Below are 21,144 nucleotides of genomic sequence, written 5' to 3' on the forward strand. Positions count from 1 at the left end.
GAAATCTCAAGTGTGTGTGTGTGAAATCTCAAATGGGGGGGGGGGGGGGGGGGGGGGGATTAGGTTATAGTTGAATAGCTCTGTGGAAAATCTCAGGATTATTTCAGCTTCTGTTCCTTTTTTTTTGGCCAGTGTTGAAGTTCAGCTTCCTCCTTTCTATAAATATTCTGTAGCTACACAGAGGCAAAGCTGATATATGGAACATTATTGGCTGTTAAATAAGGGTGGGGGGGGGAAATCCATACAGCATATCGCGATATTTTCAGTGGCAATATTGTATAAGTATGGATCTTTTATTATATATTTAATAATATGTATGTGTTGTCAGTTTCTCCCATTTTGCAGCAATACAATTTAAAGTAAGATGAACAAAAGAAATGATTTATTTTTAGATAATTTCAGATGTTGACACAGTTTCCTTTCAGGGACTTCATTTGAAATTGGGAAAAATTTCAAACTTGGAAAAAGTTAATAAATTGCAATGTATTGCAGGCTATTGCATGTGGTTAAATTCGCAATAATATGGTATCGTGACATGAGTATTGTGAAGATATTGTATCGGGAGCCGTCTGCTCCCCCCCCCCACTGTTAAACAGAAAGGACTGCAGTGGTGAATGTTTTTTAAATGAAACCCGCTCCCATCAACCCTTGTGTTGTTTTTAGTTTTTAAGTAAGTTGTCTTTTTAAATAACTTTTTCTTACGTTTTTGTCTCTTTTTCAACACTTTTGAAGCTTTTTTCAATGTTTAACACTACGTAACACTAACTCATTAACTCGTTTTACAGTTATTTTTTGGAATTTATGCTCAATAAACCTCATTTAAAGGAAATTATACCTAAACAAAAGCAGAAATTAGGAATTATTAAAAATCCAATTAAATGAATGGATGTTGATGATAATCCCAGACTGGAATACTATGAAACTTTTACTCAATACTATTTCAAAACAACTTCAAATTGTTTTTGTAAATGCTATAAAATAAAAAAGCCCAAAATTAATGAAAGTAGAGATTTGTACTTGGCAAGAGCGTTGGAATCAATCATGTTATTTTGGGGAATTAAAAAGAACATTGATATAGGACAACATGGGGACAACATGGGGACAACATGAGGACAACATGAGGACAACATGAGGACAACACAAAGACAACACGAGGACAACACGAGGACAACACGAGGACAACACGAGGACAACACGGGGACAACATGAGGACAACATGAAGACAACATGAAGACAACACGAAGACAACACAAGGGCACATGGGACAACATGAGGAACAACATGAACAACATGAAGACAACACGAAGACACACAGGGCAACATGGGGACAACATGAGACAACATGAGGACAACATGGGGACAACATGGGACAACATGAGGCAACATAGGACAACATGAGGACAACATGAGGACAACTGAGGACAAACATGAGGGCAACATGAGGCAACGTGAAGACATGAGGACAACATGAGGGCAACATGAGGGCAACATGGGGACAACATGAGGACACATGAGGGCACATGAGACAACATGGGACAACATGAGGACAACATGAGGCACAAGGAGGACAACATGAGGACAACATGGGGACAACATGAGGGCACACATGAAGACAACATGAGGACACATGAGGCAACAGGAACACCATGAGGGCAACATGGGGCAACATGGGGCAAACATGGACAAAATGGACAAGGAGAAAACATGAAGACAACATGAGGGCAACATGAGGGCAACATGGGGACAACATGAGGGCAACATGAGGGCAACATGAAGACAACATGAGGACAACATGAGGGCAACATGAGGGGCAACATGAGGGCAACATGAAGACAACTGAGGAACACATGAGGGCAACATGAGGCAACATGAAGACAACATGAGACAACAGGAGGACAACATGAGGGCAACATGAGGACAAACATGAGACAACATGAGGCAACATGAGGACACATGAGGGCAACATGAGGACAACAGAGGGCAACATGAAGAAACATAGGACAACATAGGACAATGAGGACAACATGAGGACAACATGAGGACAACATGAACAACAACTGGGCAACATGAGGACACATGAGGACAACATGAGGGCAACATGAGGGCAACATGAAGACAACATGAGGACAACATGAGGACAACATGAGGACAACATGAGGGTTAAAAGTTATTTCAGTTTTATTTGATTTAGTAGGTTTATAATGTTGCTATAACCAACAAATGAAAAACAGTTGAATAGTCCAGAATTCTGTCTGGACTAATGCTGCCATCCCGGCGCCATGGACTTAGTTGACACCACCCTTCTCCAACGCAGCGTCGTTTAGCATGCATCAATCAGTCCGTCTTAACACCTGCACGTGTGTATAGAGTTTGCTCTGAATCTTTCAACACTTAAAGATCAAACTGGGTAATGTTCCGCGTTTCATCGTGCGCTTTATCAACACACACCAACGCCTCCACATTTCAACATTTCTGTCTGAAAACTGAGTAGGCTGTGAAACAAAGCCTCGATATGCAAAGATCTGAACAAAAAGAAAACAAAAGCTGTGTGTTGTCCCTAGAAACCCATTCCTTAACACACACACACACACATTTTTGGAGATGAAGTGAGTTCAGACAGGCAGTTGATGAAAGGCTTTTGTTTCAAAAAATAGATTTTACAGTGCTCCGCATGCCAAACAGGCCCACTGAGCGTGCTGGCAGAGACTCAGTCCTCGTTAAAAGACCGGAGTCACTTTGGACCGATCTGGCACACGCCCACGCTCCGAGGCAAAGTTACCCCGTTAAACCTGCAGGACTAAGTTTTAGACTATAGGGTGACCAGACGTCCCCGGTTTTGGTGACCTGTCCCCGGCTGGATCTGTCCCCGGAAATGTCCCCGGTTTCCACTGTGACCGACAGACCCAAAATTGGATTAAAAGAAAGAAAATACTGACAAAACGGAGCCGATAGTCGCTCCAGACAAGCTCAGAGATGTTTCAGAAAACCGTGTTTTACGATGCTAAAATCACTGATTATTTACATGGAGTCTGGTGGAGATATGCTGCTCTATACACGCTAAAAGTAGTGATTATTTACATGGAGTCTGGTGGAGATATGCTGCTCTATACACGCTAAAAGTAGTGATTATTTACATGGAGTCTGGTGGAGATATGCTGCTCTATACATGCTAAAAGTAGTGATTATTTACATGGAGTCTGGTGGAGATATGCTGCTCTATACACGCTAAAAGTAGTGATTATTTACATGGAGTCTGGTGGAGATATGCTGCTCTATACACGCTAAAAGTAGTGATTATTTACATGGAGTCTGGTGGGTTTAGCCAACGCAATTTCGCAGACTTTTATGTTTTAAAAAAAGGATCTTAATCTTTAACAGAAAGGTCGACCTCCTTAGAAACCCTTTCCATCATGTGGTCTGTTGGGGGGTAACAGCTCTAGGTCTACTGTCCCCGTTTTAAGTTTTACAAAAAATAAAAACCCGACGTGTTTTGGAGGAATATTTGCTTCTGAGCTGAAAATGTCCCCGGATTTTGTCTGAGAAATGTAGTCACCTTATTTTAGAGAGTTTAGAGCACTCGGATCAAGATTTGGTTACATAACCCTCATGGTGTCCTTGGGTCAAGTTAACCTGTTTTCAGTATAAAAAAAAAAATGGGCGAATGTCGATATAAGCTGAAAAAGTCAACATTAAAAATATTTTAAAAGGCACCCACAACATTGAAAAAGTGACAAAAATGTTGAAAAAAGCGATAATAATGTTGTAAAAAGGGACCAATATGTCGAAAAAAGCGATAATAATAATAAAAAGTGACCAAGGTATTTTCATGGTTGATGGGAAGACAACGCAAGGGTTAATGGAATAGGTTTTTATATTAACCCTTGTGTTGTCTTCCCCTCGAAAACAACACTTTTACTCAATGTTTTTAACTTTTTCTTGCTGTTTTGGCCTTTTTTTCAACACTTTTGACACTTTTTTCAATGTTTTTAACACCACGTAACACTAACTTATTACCTTTTAGTTTTACAGTTATTGTTGGAATTTATGGTCAATAAACCTCATTTATAGGAAATTATACCTAATGTTTGAGTTAGAAAAGCAGAAATTAGGAATTATTGAGACTAAAATTAAAGGAATGGATGTTGATGAATAATCACAGACTGGAATATGTCAACTTTTACTCAATGCTATTTCAACAACACTTCCATTTGTTTTTCAAATGCTCTAAAATTGAATAAGACCCAAAATTAATGAAAGTAGAGATTTGTACTTGCCAATTGTGTGGAATCGATCATGTGATTTTCTGATTGTGATTCAGAAATCAAGTACTGTAAAAAATGTAAAAAGTCACTTGTAACCACACAATAATTTAACATTTCCTTTAGACTGGTTTAACCTAAACAACACAAATTGCTTATTCAAGTGCTTTAACCCTTGTGTTGTCTTCCCATCGATCATGCAATGTTTGGATTTTCTGGGCCTAGATGTAACCCTAACCCTAAATCTGACCCTTTGAAAAATGTTTATATCGGAAATATGAGTTTCTTTTTGATCAAATGATCAAAAACAATGGCTTGGATTCCTTCCAGCGCTCTTTAAAATACAACGGATCACTTTCGTTCCACCGATCTTAACTATTCGTCAAAATGATTCATAATTTCTGCTTTTTGAACTCAAATGTTAGGTATAATTCTCTTTAAATGAAGGTTATTGACTATGAATTCTAACAACTGTAAAACTAGTAAGGTGGTACTAAAATAAAGTCTGAAAAAGGGACAAAAATGACAATTTCTTTTGTCCCTTTTTGACCCAAGAGGACAACACAAGGGTTAAACAAACATTTGACAACACAGGGTCATTTCCTCTAGTTTTCCAGTCTTGTGCTAAGCTAAGCGGCCGCTAGCTGTAGCTTCACAGGGACCACAAAGTAGAGGGGTAACTTTTTTGCCCCTACCCCATTACTTCTCAAGTAGACCGACTAACCACGCTCAGCTTGCAACTGTCACAGTGAGCAGGGACAGGAGTGTGTGGGGGGGGGGGGGGGGGGGGGGGGGGGGGGGGGGGGGATCTGTCTGTCCCTCGAGGCACCCCGGTCAGTCATCACCATCACTTTAACCGTGCCGTAATGTCTCTCTATTGTCTCGTCGTCTTGTCTGTGTGGTTGTGTGCGGCATGCTTCACATCTATGTCCTGTTTTCTCTTTCTCCCCCTCTCTCCCACCACCCCCCAACCCCCAAACCCCCAAACCCCCTTTTTTTTTACTTCCTCTTCTCTCTGTGTTGGATGAGAAGGAAAGTCCCGGGGCGCCGGAGGATGACGGCAAGCTGTCGGTAGGTGCTGACTGATTGACTCTCTTCCCGGTCTGCTTCTGTGTTTGTCCCTGTTTCTGTGTAGACGTAGCAGCGTAACCCGTGTCTCTCCCACCACGCTGTGAACGAGACACGCACGCCGTTATCTCCGGCCTCCCCCGCGTGCGGAGATTAGCTCCGTCTGTTTTTTGCCGAAGCCTCCTTTCAACGGTTCAATTTTGTGCACAGAGTGCCAAAGACGACTGAGGAATGAGCCCGTGTTTCCAACGATCTCAGCTTCTTTTAACGCTTTGATACTTCAAAAAAAAAGAGTGTCATGTCGTGATCTGGGTCGCAAAGGAAGCAGATCTAACGGAGCAGCAGAAGGAGAGTCTTCAGGGTCCCACCGAGAAGCCACATCTTACACGAGCCCGGCCGGACTACGTGTCCCCCTTCTCTTCCGGGCCTGTGGATTAGCACCTGACCCCTCCTGGTCCTGACGGTGGGCGGACCCATTCCAAACCGCTGCCGCGTGCAACGGCGCCTGATTTCCCACCGTTCCCGAGTTCAGCTTCAACTGCTGGAGTGACCTCGACGGGGGTCGTTTTGGGAGCTTTTAATATAACCTGGGAACGCCCATCTCAACCCACAGGGCTCATATTATTAAGAAGCCGAGGCACTTTATTATAGTTTTACTGGTTTGCAGGTTTCGCTTTGGGGTTTTATGCAAAAAGAGGATTAGGGAATCATTTTCCAAACAGCTCGGATTAGAAGTGGCTCCAGCAGAGTGCTTACAATTGATAGACTGGTGTTAATATCCGCACATGTGCTTTATGACAGAATTAAGAACTAGTAGCTGGACCGAAGTCATACTTCTTTGCCAGTAGGAAACGTGTCCTAGGTAGAACGATATTTGATTGACAGCTTTTTTTTCTCCTCTCACAGGCCAGGCCCCGGCTTCAGAGGGGGGGTAGTTCCGCCTCCCTGCACAACAGCTTGATGAGGAACAGCATTTTCCAGCTGATGATTCACACGCTGGACCCTTTAAGTGAAGGTAAGACGATCAGACAAAATGGTAAAACTCTTCAGTGACGGGTTTCCCATCTGTATGGGGATATGAAGCACAGCTGTTCGTTTTAATGCCTCTAATTGTCTACTTTCAGGTTAATCTCGCCTTGTACTTGTCATCATTCTTGTCTCTTTTTCTCAAAATGACCTAAATCCTGTTTTCAGATGTGCCGGTAATGTACGGCAACCAAAAATTCAAGACTTTAATGTGATGAAACATCAAAGATGTTCATATAATATACTCATAATTGAGCGGACATTCTTGGATTACAAATAACAGCAACTACATGCATCCATATGGTTTTTTGGCAACGTCCACAGTCCAAATAAAAAGTTTTGGCTTTCATCTACACACAAGTGCCCCCATGTTATGTACCCTTTCAAATCCAGATCCAGCTTCTCCATCATCACGTCTAGCCCCTACAGCACATGCCTTGACTGAACTGATCCCCTTTTTTAAAAGAATCGCCTAAGCGAGCTCGCCGCTGTGTCAGAGCCCAGCTGAGCTGCGGAAGTTTCCTTTAATCCAAGATCAAGGCCTATTAGTTTAGCTAAAGGAAATGAAACACGACAGCGCTCTGCGCAGGGGATGAATATGTTAATACGCCGGAGGCCGCGCGGTCTCATCCCAGTCTCAAGCCACCACAAAAAGACAAAGGGGAAGAAAAATTCCCGTTAACGTTGAGCAAACAGGCAAACAGCAGATGAGATCTCATTAGTCTGCTCTGTAAGGACGCGTTTCAGCTTTATCCGAAAATGACTTCACATTCCTTGAAAGCCGACCGTAGAATGAGTCAGCTCAGGAGAGATGACTAAGCCGCGTCGAGGCGGGCCTTAAAGTGCCCGTTAACTTGCATCAGCTCGTTGTTCGACGCTGATTTCAAGGCGTCCTGAGTGTATTTGTCTCTCCATCTCAGTGAAAATGTAAATCCCAGCCTGCTGAGGGAAGGGAAGTCCGTATGGCTAGTCATATGCATATACAAGAGACTGTTATACACGCTCCACCATGACACTTCTTGTTGATCCATTTGTCTTTTAAGGTCTTCCATGCACGGATGATAGTAGACTGAAATATTGACTGATTGTTTAAAGGAACCCACAGGACTTTTTGGGACTTTAGCTTATTCCTCGGATCCCCCTGAGTTAGATAAGTCCATACATGCCCCAGAGATACCATACAACGGAGATGAGAAGGGCATTTATCGACTCATCTTACTCTGGGGTATACAGTGAAGAAGCTAAAGTCCCAACAAGTCGGCATGCATGAAGATTAATAGACTGGGTCGCACGTGCAAAATAATGTCTTTGTGTTTGGGTCTAAATCACTATCCAGCATTTTAAAAAGTACTGTCAAAATGGTGTTACTATGTGTTGTGAATATGTTGTTTCCTAACAGCGGATTGAAAATGGTCAACGGTGAAACTCTGCTCCAGTATGAATGCAGCAGAAATACGAGGGTGTTCATTTAAACTAAATCGGACTGATGAGTCTTTTGGCAAATGACGGACTGGAAACGAATGCACTGAGGCAACAACCATAGTGTGACATGACACAAGGATTGATTTATTACCAGAGAGAACAAAATCAACACCTTTCGCTTATTATTAATTTAGAAATTTCCATGTGGCATGTTGGGAGTTTTCACACAACATGCAGTATAACGACGCCATTGGTCTTGAGCACATTTAAGAACCTCACATGCATCCTTCCTTTTGAATAATTTCATTGATTCCTCACTAAAGGTCGGCCCCATTCAGAGATGTTTTATGCTCGTTTACTGATCTCATTACTGCAAAAGAAGCCTTTTGTTGGCGAGCTAGCGTCGTGGAGAGAGACTGCAGGTGCATGCATCGCAGACGGAGGCTGTGCTGCTTGTCCTCGCGTGCTCTCGGGCTTTAAGTGTAGCTCCGCGGGCCCGGGGGAGGGGGGGCCAGGGCCGGACTTCCTATCCCTCCATAAACGGAGCATTCTTTTTATGGCCATTGTTCTTAAAATTAACAAGTCATCCTGCGACTTCCTATCCGAAGGAGTTCCACTGACGGTGTGGCTGTTCGGTGGGCACGTGGGAACGTGAACTGTAAACGGCCGGGGGGGTGGGGGGGTTACTTATGATCCCCCACTTGTTAGAACTATTGGTGGTCGGTGGGGAACTTAACGGTGTGGTGTGTTTTGGTTTGATGTGTGTGTGTGTGTGTGTGTTGTATGGTGTCTACCTGGTCTAAACACTCTTCTTCCCACTCCTTTATTACTCCCTTTAAATAACAACATTCTCCTACTACAGTGCATTGTCTTTTCACCTCCCAGATTCTGGTTAACGCAACATAACACTAAATACTTAATGCAGGAAAAACATGGTTATTATTTGTGGGTGTCTTTGAGAGAGTGTGTGTGTGTGCGCATGCATGTATGTGTCTCTAGACATTTTAGGAAATAAGCTTATCCGCTTGATTCCCGAGGGGTAAGATAAGACTATTGATACTACTCTCATATCCGTCCGTTAAATGCAATGCAAGAGCTGGGTGGTGGTTAGCTTAGCTTAGCTTAGCATAAAAACAATATCTAGCTTGTTAACTAGTGAGCTTTACTGGTGGATTTTCTTACCTTTGGAAAGAACCAAGCCAGCTGTTTCCAGCTGTTTCCACCTGTTTCCAGTTGTTGTGCTAAGCTAAGCGTTCCCCATATTTAGAGAGTGGTTTCAATTTTCTCATCTGTCTCTCAGCAAGAAAGCAAAAAAAGACATGTTTTCCTTCCTCTAATGATTTTTTCACTAGCGTTACACAATGGACTACGGACTATGGAAATAATACCTATCACTGATTAATGTGCGCTGTCACCTGGATTTATCTTTTCTCTGTTTCTGTCTTCCTATTTCTCTCTCTTTTACTGTCCCCTCAGAATTTGCTGACTCTGGTGAGTTACTACTCTAATTTCTGTATCCCCTTCCCGAAAAAAAACGTGTTTGTTCTCATCCCAACAGCCTGGAAGAAACTCTCTTGCCCGACGTGTCCCCCTATGTCCACATGTCCCCAGCGCCGCTGTGCTGTATGTCAACATGTACTGTCCATCCCTGCAGACTCTGCTTCAGATATTTCATTCTCTCCTGTGGATGTATTTTCTCTGGAAACCCTCTGTGACCATTTTTGCATTGTTTTCCCCATTGTCCCTTATCCTCTCTCTCCTCTTATGAACTCCTTCTAGTTTCTGTGAAATCGAGTGATTTAGTTTTTTCCGGTCCGTGCGAAGGCCTTTTACCCCGCAGACATTTAGCTAAACACGCCAGTGGTGCAGGACAAAGGTGGACATTCACATCTTAGAGCTCTCAACACGAGAACCATGTGTATAGTTCCCAGATTTGTGTATTGGGCAGATGTAGAAAAGTCGTCAGCTGTTTTTTGTCAGTCCACCTCGCATGCCCTTCGTCATGATTCGGGATCAATACGAGCCCGACAGAGCAATTAATTGCAGTGAGCCGGGACATTTTTTCACTCATTTACAATTAGCTGTTTCCACCAAACTGTTATCGACGGACGTATTCACATGCAGCGGTTCTTTTAGCATTCCCATTTGGTCCAGGAACAACAGCTTTCCTGTTCTCGTTATCACAAACGTCCTTCAGTCCAATAATAGACCTTTAATCCTGCACGCTGTTCACCGGAGAGAACATCGGGATAGTCTGGTACAGTTAGTTCCCGGCACAAGTGCCCACATCTTTTTCCATCAGCGTGCAGCTACAAACAATATCACTTAGGACCGGCATCAAATATTGAACTGCAAGGAGCGATGGGGGGGGGGGGAGACGGGCTGAGTGGCTCTCTCTCTACTGTCTGAGCCCTTGGTCCTTAGAAACAAGCCTCCCAAAAACAGCTCTCCCAGTTCTGGCTTAAGCCCCTCCACATGATGTGAACTCTGGTGGGGACTCCTGCAAATCCACACCTGAGGTCAACCTCACAGACCAGACACTAGTGGTATATGTATTACATGCATTCATTTTTTTACAATAATCAATCCGAACTAAAATAGGAGGAATAATCAGTGTTGTTGTTCATTCATCAGATGCTCTCCTGCAGATCATTAAGACTTAATTTATAATAATTCATAATTTATACTGTTATTATCTCATTGAGATAGACTGGAATGATTGCTCATTCTGCCAATGTGGCCTCAGACATCATCTTTGTGATGTCAGGTCATTTCTATTGAGCAGAACGTCCTTTGCAGAGAGGACAGGGTCATCTGAGTAATCCATTGTTCGCCAGCGCTGGCAGGCGCAATGCATGCTGGGTAAACTGGTGAGACGAGCGAGGACGCGGCCCTCCGTGTCACTAGAAGTTCTTTTCCCTGCGCTGTAACTTTCCGTTACTTCAGAAGCCATTCAGCGTGAGAGTGAAATCCATTCGTCCAGACGAAATTCGTCCATTTCCATTTCCCCCCCCCACCTTTCCCCCCCCCCCCCCCCCCGTTCAGCAGTACTGTGGCGACCGCGGGTTCCCATTGATTACATGGGTCAATCCGCACTCCACATCGCTGACCCCCCACCCCTACCCTGTTGTATTTCCATTTGCAGACATAAAATGATTTTTTTTTTTAGCAAAATATCACATTTACCCCCAACATTGAGATCACGTAGGCATACGTTTGAATCTTCATGTGTATTACAAAAATGTAACATATATTTCACTGTATTTCCAACGTAATGAGGCTTTCACGAGATACATTTTCATACGTTGTTAAAGCACACCGATGTGTTTTTTATATTATGAGAATTACTTGTTTAATTTGCTTTGTAGCATATTCTTAAGGACAAATTACATAGGCTTACAAAATATTTTGTATAATATAGGAGTCCTTATTTTATTTTTATTTTTATTTACTTTTTATTCGTTCTCTTTTCTGTGCCACCTGGGCCCGAAACACAGATCATAACGAAACAACATGACGAGGGAGGATTTGTGCATTCAATAAAACAGCAGTTAACATAAGCACATCATCTGTAAAAAATATAAAGATGCTGAGTGAAAATAGGGAAAAAATAAATAGAGTCCTTATTTTGAAAGGAAATCTTTGAAACAGAGGTATCGTACTTCTCATATAACTCTTAACAAGAAAGCAAACGAGTGATATATAAACTATTACTTTGATATAATTAAATGTGCATAATGCAGAAATGCGTCCTTCACACCTTGCTCCATGTCATCTTCATTTGATAGATAACTATACCCAAAGTATGTTGTGTAACTGGGACCAGCCAAGCAGCCCCTATCAACCATCATCTCCCAACACACACACGCACACACACACACACACACACACACACACACACACACACACACACTGCCCCCCCCCCTCCCACCCCCCCTGCGCCCTCTGAGCTCACCCTGTGCTGGGTGAGTAAAAGAATCAATGTTAAAAGCCTTTTTGCTTCAGCAAGGACTGTGAATTCACCCCAACCCCCAGCAGGCAGCACACACACACACACACACACACACACTTCTAGCATAGCTCACTAGAAGTTTAGAGGTCACACTGCAAGGCCCCCCCCCCCCCCCCCCCCCCCCCCCGCCTTTGCCTCAAGAGACAAGTGTGCGGCCAGTGATTGCGTGGTGGCTTAATTACCCTCGGAGCAGCCTCGGATCGAGGCCGGCCTCGCAGCGACGCTGCCCTTCAGACTCCAGTCTCCTAATCATGCGGGATGGGGGCTCTTGTTTTTGGAGAGCAGCAGATGAGACACTCTGCAGCAGGACGCAGACGGATGCGTTTCATCTCATTAGACGGCGGTTTCCAGGGCTGCCAAGTCGTGCGTTTGTCATGAAATCCGAACCCTAATCCTCCCCCATGTGAGGGGAACGGTCCCCCACTTTGGGCCGGAGTTGAATCTGGGTGCATGGGTTTCTGGGTGTGGGCAATAGACCAGGGGTTCCCAAAACTTTCAGCCCACGACCCCCAAAGTAACGGTACAAGTGACTTGCGACCCCCCCCCCCCGACCCCCCACCCCCACTATAAACGTATAAAAACATTGCGCGCACCACGCACGCACTATAGGCGTCTCCCAACCACATACTGACACACACAAATAACACAACAGTTTTATCTGTGGTTCAAATCATGGCTAACATATGCTATTTCTAATCGTTTTTAAATTTTTATTTTATTTCTGGAAATCAACTCGCGACCCCCCCCCTCTCTGGGTCCCGACCCCCACTTTGGGAATCACTGATATAGAGTACTTGTACTCTACTTAAGTATACATTTGAAGTACTTGTACTTTCCTTGAGTCTTGCCACTTTCTCCTTCCACTCCACAACATTTCAGAGGGAACGTTGTAATTTCCACTCCACTAAACACAACTGACAGTTTTAGTTGGTTAGATTTTTGAGCACATGTAGTTTATAAAATACAATGTTGTATTATAACTTTATCTATCCATAAATAAATAGGCCTACAATTACAGTTGAAATGATTAGCTGATTAAACACATTTTTCTGCATTAGGTACTTTCACTACTTTAAGTACATTTTCTTACATACTTTTTACTTAGGTAACATTTTCAATGCAGGACTTTTACTTGTACTTGTATAAGTTATTTTCAAAGTGTTGCATTAGTGCTTTTACTTACAGTAAGTAAAGGATCTGAATACTTCTTCCACCACTGTGGAGTACTAACTGTACTCTGCTCCTACATGTACAGCCCTAAATCTGTGTTTGGGAAGAGAGTCGCTGAGTCGGCGTACCCAGCTTCTTTTATTAACCTTTATATAACCAGGAAGTGTCTAGACATGACTTATTTGTTTTCTGGCCAAAGTTGCCGTGCAGAGTAGATAGCACAGAGTCACGCCGGAAATCATCTCCAAAACTCACATATTAGGAACTTGAGAGACTAGTTATTGTTTTGACTAAGGTGGTAGATCTGAAGAAGGTACTTCCCCAAATTAAGTCTGTATTATACATTGTGTGTGTGTGTGTGTGTGTGTGTGTGTGTGTGTGTGTGTATGTGTGTGTGTGTGTGTGTGTTTGTGTTAAAACACAGTTTTGTAGTTCAGAACAGCCTCTTGGAACTCTTTAATCATCATTATTTATCTTGATAGTATACAGGAAGTTACCAAAAAATGGCGTCAATGGCGCATAGAAATTCCAGGGATGAGTTCATGAGTCAACATAAAAATAAAAAAAAGAAAGTAACCAGCAGAGTTAAGGAAGAATATTTCATTACTTATGTAACTCTGCACCAAAAGCTTAATCCTCAGGCCGTTTTATTGTCAAAATCAAACCAGCTGCAAGCTGCGAGCTTGGAAAGATGGTGTGTGTGTGTGTGTGTGTGTGTGTGTGTGTGTACTATGTTTAACTACATTTGTGGGGACCAAAAACTGGGAATGCAGTATACTTATGGGGTCCTGACAGCTTTGTGGGGACAAAATGCTGGTCCCCTTAACGTTAAAGGGCTGTTTGAGGAATAAGACTTGGTTTTAGGATCAGGGTTAGAGTTAGGTTATGGTTAGGGTGGGGGTGGGGGTTAAGGTTAGGCATTTAGTTGTCATGGTTATGGTTAGGGTGAGGGTGGGGGTTAAGGTTAGGCATTTAGTTGTCATGGTTATGGTTAGGGTGAGGTGGGGTTAGGTTAGGCATTTAGTTTGTCATGGTTTGGTTGGTAGGGTGGGGGTTAAGGTTAGCATTTAGTTGTCATGGTTATGGTTAGGGTGAGGTGGGGGTTAAGGTTAGCATTTAGTTGTCATGGTTATGGTTAGGGTGAGGTAGGTTAAGGTTAGGCATTTAGTTGTCATGGTTATGGTTAGGGTGAGGGTGGGGGTTAAGGTTAGGCATTTAGTTGTCATGGTTATGGTTAGGGTGAGGTAAGGGTTAAGGTTAGGCATTTAGTTGTCATGTTAGGTTTAGGGTTGAGGGTAAGGGTAAGGTTAGGCATAGTTGTTGGTTAGGGTAGGGTAGGGGGGGGGTTGGGTTAAGGTTAGCATTTAGTTTCATGGTTTATGGTGTGAGGGTAAGGTTAAGGTATGCATTTAGTTGTCATGGTTATGTAGGGTGAGGGTAAGGGTTAAGGTTAGGCATTAGTTTCATGGTTATGGTTAGGGTGAGGGTGAGGTTAAGGTTAGACATTTAGGTTGATGGTTATTAGGGTGAGGGGCTAGGAATGCTTATGTCAATGACTGGTCCCCACAAAGAATGGAGACACACTTGTGTGTGGGTGGTGTGTGTGTGGTGTGTGTTGTGTGTGTGTGTGTGTGTGTGTGTGTGTGTGGTGTGTGTGGTGTGTGTGTGTGTGTGTGTGTTGTGTGTGTGTGTGTGTGGTGTGGTAGGGGGGGGGGGTCTTGTGTTCAGCTGTTGCTGCAGGTTTGAATTCCCGGCTAATTCATCATGCAGATGTGCTGACCACCTACAACAGCACAAAGGGAATCAGATTAATTGTCCCGGGTTCATTGTGGGAATAAACCGCTGACTCATCGCGCCTTTTTCATAAGCCGAGCAGAGGAGAGGAGGACTCATCTTTTTTGTTGCATGTTGACCCAGTAAATTCTCTTCCGACTTTCCTGTCCTGTTTGTTTTTTGAATACACTGTGTCATTGTATGAACCTCTTATTGTTTTTGCTAGTATATTGACAGCCCCTTTCCCCTTTTCCTGCAAGTCTTCTATGCAAGGCTATTTCTCAGACTACTGAGTTACTGTAACACTATAATGTCTTTTATTTCTAATTCAACCCGTGCCGCCTTGTTTTGCACTCATGCAGTGAGGATTCTGAGAGACTCTGTCTTATTGTGTGTCCCTCCTTGTGCCCGTGTGAGTGTCGGTCGAGTATGTGATGTAGAAGCAGCGGGCCTGTCTTGTTCTGTCATGTTCACTCTTTTCCTTTTCTCTGTGTTCGTTGCCTTACCCTTGTCTTTTGCTGTGATGTTGTAGAGCTTGGGACTTATGGGAAACTAAAATATTATCACTCAATGACTGAGGAAGGTAAGCCTGAACGTTTTCACTTGATTCTTTGAGTCAGCTTCTGTCATCCCTCTTGGTTTTTCCTCCACCTTTAACCATTGAACTGCACCTCCAACCCCGTTTTTTTGTTTGCTTGCGACATACAGTTTGCACAATTTTGCTTTTTCAACCTCTGAGATTTCACTGAATAAGTGCAAATCATGGTAGCCGTGCCATTATTTTTTTAATTTACCTGTCATTCTCATTTTTATTTGGGTTTGTTTCTTTCATTTCTGTCCAGAGAATATGTACATACGTATTGTTTGTTACTGTGTGTAGTAGTGCTTCTATGGATTTTTATTCTATCCATTAACAAGATATTTCAAAGAAACATGAGTCATGTGTTGCTAATGTTTGATTCTGTGAGTGAACCGCTACTTCTGCTGTGTATTCTCGGTGAGATTTTAAGACATGCAGGCAGGTGAAACCACACACACACACACACACACACAAATACACAGCGTCCCAGCGCCTAAAAACACAAGGTTTTCTATTTTCTTTTCTTTGGCCCCATCTGCATCGCTGAGAAAACACATCATCCATGGCTCAGCGCTCACCCGGAGCTTCCACTTGCACCAGCAGCGCCCATGGAAGACGTGCGTTGCTGAATTTGGCAAACTGGAGTGACTCATGCACCCAGGGGTGGAGCAAGAGGCAGAGCTGACAGGGGAAATGAGCGGCTGTGTAACGACGGCTATGGAACGGCCTGGACTTGGTTATTCTTAAAGTGTCTGCATTTGCTTCATCACTATGGAGACTGGGACTGTCATATTTCTTCGTTTGCCCTTCAAGCTAATTTGCAGCAACTAGAAAGCTGTGTCAAGTGAAAGGTAGAAACGGCTAGCCTTAGCTAAACATGCATATGATAACTACATTTACTCGATTTGTTTCCTAGCTGAGATCCATTTTGATGAATTGCCCTCTTGGTAATTAAGTCACTTACTTTTAGTTATTCCACAGAACTTAATGAGGCTGGGACGAGATGCTTGACGGTGTTTTTTTGCCCCCGACGTCGTCTTCCAGGAGACGTTGGGGGGCAAAAACACCACCCACCTAACTAGATCCGAGCATGAGGGTGAAGTCCTCTTAACTCTTAACCCTCGGGTCGAATTTGACCGGTTTACAAAAACTTCCTACATCAGAAAAGAACGTTGAAAAAAGCAACAAATGTTGAAAAAATCACCAAAAACAGCAGGGAAAAAAAAAATCACCAAAAACATTATTTTTTTTAAAACGCTGGAAAAGTGACCCAAAAAAAAAATAATCGGAAAACGGGACAAAGAAATTGCGGAAACTATGACTAAAACGTAATTTAAAAAAAGTCAAAAAAGTGACAAAAAATAGGAATAGAATAGATAAAAATGTTGAGAAAAGTGTAGAAAAAGAACAACAAACCAAAACCAAAAACCCAAAGTTGCAGGTCAATGGGAAGACAACACAAGGGTTAACAGATCTCAGCATGGGACAGGAGTGCAACTTATGCAGTTGGAAAATTCTGTGCAATTAAGCTACCTTTCTAAATCACATAGTACCTTAACGTATTCATTATGAATGAATTCTTAAGCCGGTTTCAATCTAAATATAAATAATAGATGAACAATGAGGAATAATAATGAATAATGAGGAACTGGTATGGATTTCATTTAATGAGTTTAGTTTATTTTGCAAAACAAATCTGAGAAAATAACTGGTATTGCCACTGCACCCCCACACACACCCTCACACTCTGTGAAGATTATCTTAGCAGGGTGCAGTATCTGCATTTAGATATTATGTAGGTGCAAAGGCAATTATCTTTTCGGTATAATGATTAGTCTTTTAAAAAAAAAAAAATGAAGCCATGACAACAACAAATCTGTTATGCAGTTTGTCAGCCAGCCTAAAAAAAAACAACCTCTCAACTTCCCTCTTTCTGGAGAACTGCTCTCCGCCTTTTAACAAATTTTAAACAGAACTAGCGCTGAAACGTCGTGCCAGAGCGGCTTTCTTCCACATCCAAGAATTTCCTTTGAAACTCATCAAAAAGCCCAACCCCCGCTGCTCGCACTCCCAAGGAGAGATAATTATCACACCCACATTTGTATAAACAAGCGCGCACAACTGCACTCTCACTGCCGTGAACACCCACTGACATGACCGCCTAAGGTGTGTGGTGTTCAGGCAGTGGAATGTGTGATGCCGTCTCGTGACAATGTGCAGAACATGTGTGCGCTCATGTCTTTTGTAGCATGTGTGTGTGTGTGTGTCTGGGAGAGAGAGATGAGAGGGGAGGGTGCGTGCGTGCGTGCGTCGCCCAACGACAAAACAAGACAAAGTGGGAGAACGATGGGATTTGAAAAAGACAGATGAGCGAGGAAAACGGGCGGGACGGAGAAATGTGGAGTGAGATAGAGGAGACGGGAGGCGAGGGTGGTTAATGATTCTGCTTGAAGGTCACAGACAGTGTTGACACGGTCGGGTGGAGTACGTATCGACGCGTCACTGTGTCCGGCACCGACGAATCAGCCGTGCCCTCTTAAAACGAAAAGGAAAAAAAATCATTCGCATTGATCACAGCGGGCTGATTGGGTGTATGTGGGACACGCGTGCAGAATCTGACACGCACAGGAACTCTGTGAAATTAAATATGGACACGTGTCTACAATGAGGTTACCAGGTTTTACACCAAAAGAGCATGCAAGATCAGACAGAATGTCAAACATTAACATCTGGTTTGTATTACATAGGAACATAAAGACCTACACCACTTGATTTTTGTGCGCTTGGTGTAATATTCCCCCTCGTCTGAGTGCTGTTGGTGCGTGTGTCATCGGGGGGGTTCCAGTCATTAATTGTAATGACACGAGGGCACCCGGCTTACACATGCCCCAAGGTCATGTTGCTCAGTTGACGGCTGGTTTCAATTCAGACTACTGCGTCGCTGCATCATCTTTCCACTGTCATTGAATCAATAAATGTGATCGGCAACAATTTATTTATCACCCCCAGTGATTTCTAAGTACTGATTAAATTCTCTGACTAGCAGATGTCTCTCGCATGCCACATTATTTGTCTTTGTCTGAAGCGTTGCACACAGCTACTGTACTATATGAAATACGGAGGCACTCCGATACGAGAAATCTACATCGCTACATCAGGTGCTTCCTGTTTAAATGTCTGAACACAACATCTTGAAGTGTCCCCAGCTTTTAGTTCCCGGCTAGCCGCCGACACCTCATGGGTTTTTGATCTGAAACGAGAACTGAGATGAAGAGGGGTGAATCTGACCTCCGGGAGGCAGATATCTTCACGTGAGATTCTTTCCCTGCTGGCTTTGCTTCCACCAAGGACGCCGGGACACTGCGGGATCATCAGTATATGATACGCCATGTCATATTGACTCACGATGTTGTTTAAACGGCAGTTTTGTGTAAAGTCACCGGTGCTTTTGATACGTGACCCGTCTGGGGTCAAAGGTGACCACCGAGGAGCCCTGGCCGGGATGAGGCCGAGAGGCTTTGAAGATGCAGCGGGACGCGGCTCTGTGTTTCACCTTTTAACCGTTTCTGGCGATTCTGTTGCAGGTAAATTTCGAGAGAAGGCATCCATCCTCCACAAGATCGCTAAAAAGAAATGCCAAGTGGAGGACAGTGAGAAGGCCAACGGGGTTGCAAGCCGCTCAGGTAAAAAAGCTCTGTTACATCGCTTAGATGCTAAGGGAATAGTAAAGAAAGTAAAAACGTGCACACTACTCTTCTGTCTGTACACTAAATATGAACCAGCAGCCGGTGAGCTTAGCCTAGCATAGCATAAGGACTGGAGACAGGGGGAAACAGCTAACTAAGGTGACTACATTTCTCAGACAAAATCCGGGGACATTTATAGCTCAGAAGTGTATATACCTCCAAAACACGTCATGTTTTTATTTTTGTAAAACTTAAAACGGGGACACCAGACCTAGACCTGTTTCCCTCAACAGACCACATGATGGAAAGGGTTTCTAAGGAGGTCGACCTTTCTGTTAAAGATTAAGATCCTTTTTTTAAAACATAAAAGTCCACCAGACTCCATGTGAATAATCAGGGATTTTAGCATGGTAAAACACGGCTTTCTAAAACCTCTCTGGGCAGCGCGGCTCGATTGGCTCCGTTTGGTCACTGTTTTCTTTCTTTTAATCCAATGTCGGGTCTGTCAGTCACAGTGAAAACCGGGGACATTTCCGGGGACAGATCCAGCCGGGGACAGGTCACCAAAACCGGGGACTGTCCCCGGAAACCGGGGACGTCTGGTCACCCTAGTCCAAAGGTAACACAATTTGCCGACCAACCCCTTTTTAAAAGCAACAGTAGAGAACTTTTTGTTAAATTAATGTTTCCAAAATCATTTCAGTGGTCCGTCAACTCGTGACGTCTGCATTCGGCTCTCGACCATGGAGCTAGATTTGTTTCTTTATTGCACGTGAGAAAATGAATGTTTGAGAGAAGAGGTTGTCACACTGATCGCAGAAAAGCATTTCATGAGATTTTTTAATTTAAATTATTTCTGCAGAAAAGAATCTCTTAAAATACTTTTTCTTAAACTCTCATATATATATATTTTTTGCTATCAGTTAGCCACGTAGCGGATCTGTAGTTCCAATGAGACACGGTGGGACAATTGCGCTTCCAACCTGTGGGGAAAAGATACATAGTGTTGCTTTAAAAATCAGTGCACACGTTACATATTATTTGTGTAATACAGATTCCAGTCTCTATGCTAAGCTAACCAGCTGGCGCTTCAAATGCACTGTACAAATCAGTCAATCTTCTCACATGCAAGACAAGTGTATTTCCCAAAATGTCAATCTATTGCTAATGCTATCACTTTAGTGATGCTAAAACATCCCAAATAGGCATTCACTGGCTTCATATTCCTTATATTAATATCCAGGATTGCCCACTGAAATCCCATCCGACGTTAAACAAGCATGACATTATCAAGAGCTGCCAGACTGATTGCAAGTGTTGTCTTCAAGCCGGATTTAAATCGATCCCGGTCACTGCCGAGTGTCATTTGTGCTTTTCACTTCAAAGAGCATCGGCCCAGAGGATGAAGAGCAGGCCGGAGGAAGCACTCCCACGGCCACAATGTAGCCCGAGTGGCCCAATCAAAGCGGGGCATAGATGTTTATCAACCAGGCTAAATTATGCTAACCGCGCCACATTAACATATTACCATCTCAATCAACATGCATGACTGGTAGTCATCAAAGCGTACTTTACTTTTCGGGCTTCACGAATCTCAAATCGGTGTCTCTAGCAAAAGAAGACGTAGTTTAGTGCACGGCGCATGTGATTAGATTCACATCCCGTCCTTATCTGTAATATCAGTGGATCAAAGCGAGGGACGGATGGCATGTGTTGGACGACAGTGGCATCAAGTCACATCGTCCGTCTGAGAATCTTTTTAACTGTGTCCCAACCCCACTTGGATTAAGGCAATTTCCACGGCAATTATGGTTTAATCATCTGATTACATGGCTGTTGGCTCTTTGTGTTTTTAATAAGGGCCGTTAAGGAAGTCGGGCCTCAAACAAAACAGTCGTATCAGCCACCAGGATACGATGAGGCGGACGGATGATAGGAACAGACTATTTGTTCACACGACAAAAGAGGCTTGAATGAACATCACTTTATGATCATTACATTCTGTGTTAAAGCTCCCATATTATTTCTACTAGAACATGTTTACATGATCAGAGAATACATTTTCCACATACTGTTTGTCTGAATATCTATACAGCCATCTGTCTGAAACACTCGGGTTTTAGAGTCCGTCTCTTCAAACCTCCCCCC

The 21,144-nt window shown here is 43.2% G+C and overlaps 1 protein-coding gene across 1 annotated transcript in view; it reads left to right on the forward strand.

The window, feature by feature from the left end:
- Positions 1–21,144, forward strand: part of LOC116686039 (sodium/potassium/calcium exchanger 2) — a gene marked incomplete at its 3' end in the record, with an annotated part of 48,138 nt that overhangs the window by 20,082 nt on the left and 6,912 nt on the right. The window contains exons 3-7 of the mRNA XM_032510950.1: positions 5,292–5,330; positions 6,234–6,342; positions 9,252–9,266; positions 15,263–15,313; positions 18,895–18,993. Coding sequence (XP_032366841.1) covers positions 5,292–5,330; positions 6,234–6,342; positions 9,252–9,266; positions 15,263–15,313; positions 18,895–18,993 — 313 coding nt within the window. The remainder of the gene's footprint in view (positions 1–5,291; positions 5,331–6,233; positions 6,343–9,251; positions 9,267–15,262; positions 15,314–18,894; positions 18,994–21,144) is intronic.

The sequence above is a fragment of the Etheostoma spectabile genome, unplaced genomic scaffold, assembly GCF_008692095.1.
Source record: "Etheostoma spectabile isolate EspeVRDwgs_2016 unplaced genomic scaffold, UIUC_Espe_1.0 scaffold302, whole genome shotgun sequence".
NCBI lineage: Eukaryota > Metazoa > Chordata > Actinopteri > Perciformes > Percidae > Etheostoma > Etheostoma spectabile.